We start from the raw sequence: 7,389 nt of genomic DNA on the forward strand, positions 1-7,389 counted from the left end.
AGTCAAGGAACTTTCCTGCCTGCAGGCCGTTCGCAGTGCGAAAACGGCTAGCCCATGGTCCAGACTTGTGATTCTGGACAACTCGTAGCTGAAGCGAGTCAGATAGTCTCGAAGGCTCTCGTCCTCCCCTTGCTGCAGACTCATCAGTTATGCAGCTCTCTTCTCCCGGCAAATCGCCGTAGAAAACTTGCTCTTGAATTTGTTGGAAAGGTCTTTCCAACCGGTTATAGAGTCTTCCCTTACTCCCTTGGTGATCCAAGTTTGTGCAACACCTTTAAGGGTGGTAGGGAAATATTTGCACCAGGTCTCTTCGGACCTGGGGTTCAGGTACATGTGCCCCTCGTAAGAGGCAATGTGGTCTTTCGGGTCCGAAGTACCATCACAAGTTATGTGTGCCAGAATTTTCACTGTGGGCACATGTTCTTCCAAAATCCAGCTTTGGAAGGGTGAGCTGGTGGGAACCATCACGGCCTTTCACTTATGTTTAACCGATAGGACCTCGTTCCTCCCTCTCAAAGAGGTTGAAATGGTTTTTGTCTTCGGCTGAGACGACTCGGGACAAGGCTCAATTCCCTCGGGGTAGGTGAGGCGACTATGCACGCTCACCTCCCTTGGTCTTAAGACATTCGTGAACGTTCGCGAGCAGGCTCTTGCCACACGGAGGTTGTATTGCTGCTTTTGTAGCTTCGGGAGTCCCGGGTTTTGGAATTTTTGAAGAACTGAGGGTTCTTTTCCTCTCCCATTCGGTCCTCCAAGTGTCCTCCTCCCATTTATTCCCGAGCTCCTTGAAGGATGGAGCTCGTCCACTTTCCTCTTGGCCAGTCCTCCTTCTCAGGTTTCTTGGCGGAAGAGGTGAGTGGTCACGGGGTGGTGGAAGGTTGCCTCCTTGGACCTTCATGAGGTCCATGAAGACCGCAACAACACATGTCACTTCCTCCGTAGAGGGCCCCGTTTGAGGAGTTGTTCTCGGTTGAGACCGAGAATGGAAACTTCGAGGGGAACTTTTGCATTGGACTGACTCGGCCGATAGGAGCTGGTCGGCTGGCGAGTATGATGGGATGGTGACCTCTCCGGCGCTAACCTTTCCGGGGAAGAGCAAGGGAGCTTTCGAAGAAGAAGAAGAAGGTTCTGGTGATGGTGGAATAGGTGGATTCCTTCTCACCGTAATTGGACCTTTCCTCGAAGAGGAAGGGTCGTTTTTCTTATTACTCTTTCCGCTCTTAGACATTTTTGCTAAGATTGGTTGATTTTTAACTTGATTTTGAATGTCACTCCGCACAGACGACGCCAAATTGTTTCGGGTGAAAACAATAGGACCTTCGACCAGGCCCTTTTAAGGGCTGAAGACTGATCTCGGTCTAGGTTATGAATGGGCCGAGGATTTCCTGCACAACAAATACACGTAAACTGGCCTCGGGGGTTGTGCTGAGAAAGGCCCCTCCGATGCCGAAGTCAGTACAGTGTTAGAGAGAGAAAGCTATGCAAGAGTATTAATTGCTTGAGGCTTTTTCTAAATGAATGTAAAGAGAGACAAATGAAGGCTTTTATACCTTTGCTTAATGGATGAATGGACCTTAGACCAAGTGGGCTTACCACCTTGATTGGGCCTTGACTGACTTGGCATTTGTTTGGGCTTTTGTAATTAAAACATTTATGGACCGGCCCAATTGTAATGAATTGGACCCAAACAGTAGCTATTAAAAAAAAGTATTAGTTGTTTCGGGGTTTTCCGTGTTCCTCGGGAGAGTTACAATTCCAAGACTAGATTCCGGGCCCCTGTACCTGCAAAACAATGGAGACTCCGGTTGGCTGGAATTCTGCCTCCGACGATCAAGTTAGAACGTGTATGGAGTCAGTAAAGAGTGCGGAAAGTAAAGTATCTTCTCGGATTCCGAGGTCAAAAGTAAATATCTGCAATTAATGATTGCTCTGTTTTTGTGAATATTTTTGAGTGTTTTCCCATGGGGGAACATCTCTCTATTTATAGGGTCTCAGGATGCATGCCGCCATCCTAGGTTACGGAAACCTAGGAATGGTGGGCTTTCTCGGGAATTGGAGCAGGAAAGCCGCCTTTTTCCCAATGACTGGGTGTGCCACGTGTCAAGAGAGGATTGGTTCTTTTGAACCTCTCGTAAGGTGACACGTGTCACCATCTGATTGGTCCACGTGGCCCTGGGTATTTTTACCCAAAACATATGGCCCTCACAGGTGTGACGTGGCGTGCCATGTGGCATCTGTGACACTTGTCACTCGGTCGTTGGTGATCAGTTTTAACCATTTGTCTTTTAGGGAAATTACGGGGATGCCCCTTGAATTACCCTTCCTTAAGTAACTTTTTACCCTTCCCATTTTTGGACATTTCCAAGAAATTAGAGAGAGAGTCAGTCGTTTTTTACAGAGATAAACTCTAACAACCGCCTGATGTAGTCCTTGGTGCCCCGAATGGTTGGACCCCCTCCAGCAAAGTCGCCTGCTATTGTATAGATCGACTCTTCATTAGTGTCCAAGCTAATAGCAAGTTGGGCTGCCTTTTTGGACGGTTGTCCATTGTTTGTTTTTAGGGTCAACTTGGACTTTAGGATGTAGGACTTCAGCACCCCTTTATCAGCCAAACAGTCCAACAACCGTTTAAGGCTATAACAGTTGTTGGTGTTATGACCTATGTCCTCATGGAAATGACAATATTTGTTCTTGTTCCGATTTTTTAAGGAATCCTTCATTGCAGTCGGTTTGTCAATAGTCACCCGATCTTTGATCTTCATGACGACAGAGTAGCAGTCCTTGTTAAACTCGTACTTAGGAACATACGGTTTAAACTCTTTTTCTGAGATGGCTGCTCCGAGTAATCTACTACACCGACTTCCTTTCTCTTCTTACTCTCTTCTTTTTTAGCCGGCTGAGCAGACCGACTCTCTTTTTTGTCAGACTTATTAGGGTCTGACTGCTTACTAATGGCACAAAGCTCAGTCGCTTGTATATAGGCTTTCGCCTCCATCAGGGCTTCTTGGAGGGTAGCAACCCTCTTCCTCACGAGATCGAACTTAAAGGTCGATCCGTCTTTCAGACCTTTGAAGAAGTCTGTGTAAGTCATTTCATCAGACATCCCTTGAATCTGAATTCTCATCAGATTGAATCGCCTGACATAGGACCTTAGCCCTTCTCTATATCCTTGTTGTATGGCACTCAAGTCCAGGCTTGTTTTCTTAGCAGGGATGTTCATAGAGAGGTTAGATACAAACAAGTACGTAAGCGTCTTGAAGCTATTGATGCAACTGGCTGGCAAGTTACCAAACCATCGTTGGGCAATGCCCTTCAATGTAGCCGAGAAGCATCGGCACCAAGTGGCATCATCCAACTGCTGTAAGTACATGAGGTTGGTGTAGGCCATCAGGTGATCTTCAGGGTTGGTGGTACCATCATAAGTACCTACCAACACATTCTTAACCTTGGCCGGCTGGGCCGCCTCGGTTATCTCCTTGGAGAATGCAGAAGGTTGTTCCCCAAGTTTGAGCAGACGAAGCTTCCAGTCCAAAGGTTGGACATTCTGTGCCGCTTGGCCCCCAAAGAGAGTCGGCTGCATATATTGTTGCCCATACTGCATGTATGGCTGCTGAGGCACATACGGAGCCGAGTGGATTATCTGAGGGCCAGAGTGGATGGACAGGCCGCCTGACTGACCCTCTCGGTTTGATTGCGAGGTATTCTGAAAGCTGTCTGGGTAAGTCGACGTTGAGGTCGATTCAGATAGCTGCTGACTTTTCTTCTGCTGGATTAACATCCGGGCGTCAGAATAAGTCTTCTTTGATCCATCCGGCTGAACATGCCGGATGGCCTTCCTCTTCCCTGTTTCAGGGAATCGGATCTTAGACAGCTCAATCAAGGGTCGGTTCTCATCCTTTGGTTTGGGATGCGGAGTAGGCACTCGGTCCTTGACTGGCTTTTTCTTCTTGGCCGACTGACCCCTGCTGGAGCCAGCCGTCTTCCTGTTGATTAGGTCCTTGATTTCCCCTTTGAAACTTGTCATGAATTTCATGAGTTCATCTCTAGTATCTAGAGCTGCGCCTTCTGCCGCATGGGGTTATCTAGACGACTGTCCGATTGGCTCGCTTGGATCAGCTTGATCTTCGCCCCGTTCCCTTGTTTCCATGGGACGAGTGCGCCTGGTTCTGAGTGACCCGTCTGGGGCCACATAGGTATGGAGTCAGTAAAGAGTGCGGAAAGTAAAGTATCTTCTCGGATTCCGAGGTCAAGAGTAAATATCTACAATTAATGATTGCTCTGTTTTTATGAATATTTCTGAGTGTTTTCCCATGGGGGAACATCTCTCTATTTATAGGGTCTCGGGATGCGTGCCGCTATCCTAGGTTACGGAAACCTAGGAATGGTGGGCTTTCTCGGGAATTGGAGCAGGAAAGGCGCCTTTTTCCCAATGACTGGGTGTGCCACGTGTTAAGAGAGGATTGATTCTTTTAAACCTCTCGTAAGGTGATCAAGTCACCATCTGATTGGTCCACGTGGCCCTGGGTATTTTTACCCAAAACATTAGTAGTGAGGTGTTCAAATCCGGATACCTAGGTTTTCGGGTACTCGAAAAAGCGAGTACCCGGATTTTCGGGTAGTTTAAAACTCGGCCCATGTCCTAACCTGAGAAAACTGGATACCCGAGTTTCGGGTACCCAGTTATTCCAGGTCGGGTCATAGGGTACCCGAATTTATTAACTTACTATATTTTTATTTTTAAAAAAATAAAAATCTTTCATGGTTTTACTTGATACTATGTACTTCGTATAAAACACATTACACATACTTCCTCCGGTTTCGGTTATTTGCAACATTGGTACCGTTTACGGATACCAATGCAAAACTTTTAGGAGGTGTTTAGTAGTGGAAAATTGGGTAGTGGGGTAGGTGATTAATAAATTAAAAAAGGAGGGAAAGATATTCTAATTTAATGAGGAGAGAGAAAAAGAGAAACATATGGTCCCAAAATTTCAAATAATTGGGGGTATTGTGGCCCCAATTATTTTGGCACCATTTTTTCCCCTTCAAAATTTTTTCCCTCCTGTTTTTTCAAGTCAGGTCCCAAATGATAAGAGGGCAGCACCGAAATTTTTTTTCCCACCAAATCCAAATTTACAAAACCCATTCAAATTTCCCTCCCCCCTTTAAATTTTTCATTCAAAGATGGGGCATTTAAAGCTACCAGGAAAACAGTTGAGAAATATTCTTTACAAAATTTGTGTCCTACATTCCAGACACAAAAATCAGTCCCAAAATGAATGTTCTGCCTAAATTCCAGACATAAAAATCTACTAAGTTAGTTGCAGCTTCATCTTCTTCTTCCCTGGTTCAGTAACAGCAACTCAATCAAAAAACAGCTCCCACACCTCATCACCAGTACCTGACAACTGGAACTCAGTAAAATTAGTAATTTGAACATGTCAGATTATGCAAATGATCCATATTTTGGCATTGATCAGATGCTGAACAATGAAAACAGTATGGGACAAAGTCAAGCAAACCACCAAGAAGGGACTGAACTGAATGACAGCAACAGCAATCAGCATGAGGGTTCATGTCAGGGACCAACAACAAGAAAACAACTGACTACTCAGCAAAAAAGGGAGCTGGTAGATGGTTTTCTACTTAAGTTAGAGGGGGTGGGAGTTGCCCAGAGAGTACTTATCAGAACAAGCAAGAAAATTCAATGTACACAGGTCAACCATCCTGAGATTATTTACAGACATCAAAACACAAATGGCACAGGGCAATGTCATAGATGTGAGAAGCAAGAAACTAGGCAAAACAGGACCCAAACCCAGAGAGTACACTGATGAGTTCCTACAGTCAGCACCATTGAATAAGAGGACAACAGAGAGAAGCTATGCATGTGCTCTCAAGATCTCACATTCAGCCATCCATAAGCTAAAGAAACAAGGAATATTGAGAACACATACAGCAACAAATCACCCAGCATTGACATCCAATCACAAAATAGCAAGAATGAAATGGGTGTTAACTCATTTACTGCCAGCCACTCAGAATGGGGATTGCAAATTTGTGGACATGCAACAAGTTATCCATGTAGATGAAAAATGGTTCTACTTGAACCCAGAAACAAGGAGGTTCTACCTTCTACCAAATGAGGCAAACCCATACATGTGCCAACAGTCCAAGAGGTTCAAAGTTAAAGGTATGTTCATGGCAGCAATTGGCAAACCCATATTTGGTCCTGATGGAGCATTAGTACATGATGGAAAGTATGGAATTTTTCCATTTGTCTATGAAAACATAGCAAAGAAAAAAAAGCAAAAACAGGGATGCTGGTGCTGTGGAAATCAAGGCAACACAGAATGTCAACAAAGAAGCCATAAGAGCAATGCTAATCAACAATGTCATTCCATCAATCAAAGCTAAATGGCCTGCCCATCTACCCAAGGACATATTTATTCAGTGGGATAATGCCAGACCTCATCAAATTCCTAGGGATGAGGAATTTGAAACAGTTTGTCACTCTGAGGGATTCAACATTCAATTCATTTACCAACCAGCTCAGTCCCCAGATTTAAATGTGTTGGATCTAGGGCTATTTAATGTAATCCAATCAATACAATACCAATCCTTCCCAAAAAACCTAAAGGAACTCATTGAAAGAGTGACAGAGGCTTATCAGATGTTCAACCTAGAGTTGAACAAGCAAATTTGGATAAGTCTACAATGTTTTATGGAAGAAATTCTGATAAACCAAGGAGGGAATAACTTTATCCCTCCCCACAAAGGCAAAAAAAGGCTTGAGAGGATGGGGATGCTGCCAGAGCAACTGGAGGTGGACAAGAATGTGGTGCAACAGGCTGTTAATTACCTCAACAGCATTTTCATACCAGTTCACCAAGGCCAAGGTATTGAAGAAGATGAAGCTATGCAAGTAGATGCTGATTGAACTCAACTCAAACAAATGAAGAAGATCAACAGACTGAGACTGCCACACATAACCATTGAAAATCAAACAACAAGCATGCAACACAGTATGTGCTGTTTTGATTAAGTATACTGTGTCAATCATTGGTTAGGTGTCTTTTGTTTAAATTTTTGCAAACTATTATTGTAAGGCAGTCTTAAGATCCTATTGTTGGGAAATTTACAAGTTTTAGGTAAGTGTTACCACTTCATTGATGGTTCAATTATTTACAAGTGTTTACAAACAAGATGAGTTATATGTGCAAATCAGGCTGAAAGCATCATTCCATTAGATGGGGGTTTTTTTCACATACATTACATAACTGGTTCCCTCAACAACAACTCTTATATGGAGTTGTTGGAGCAATTCCTAGTTATGAATGTTAAGTGTCAAATGAGTCCCTTCATCACTTGGATTTTGCAGGCACACAC

The 7,389-nt window shown here is 44.2% G+C and overlaps 1 protein-coding gene across 1 annotated transcript; it reads left to right on the forward strand.

Annotated features, from left to right (window-relative positions):
- Positions 1-5,438: 5,438 nt before the first annotated feature.
- On the forward strand, positions 5,439-6,940 carry LOC110725103. Its single transcript, XM_021904570.1, has 3 exons — positions 5,439-5,678; positions 5,767-6,246; positions 6,296-6,940. The coding sequence occupies exons 1-3, from the start codon at positions 5,439-5,441 to the stop codon at positions 6,938-6,940; spliced, it is 1,365 nt and encodes a 454-aa protein (XP_021760262.1).
- Positions 6,941-7,389: the final 449 nt, after the last annotated feature.

Source organism: Chenopodium quinoa, unplaced genomic scaffold (genome assembly GCF_001683475.1).
Source record: "Chenopodium quinoa cultivar QQ74 unplaced genomic scaffold, ASM168347v1, whole genome shotgun sequence".
NCBI classification, from domain to species: Eukaryota; Viridiplantae; Streptophyta; class Magnoliopsida; order Caryophyllales; family Amaranthaceae; genus Chenopodium; species Chenopodium quinoa.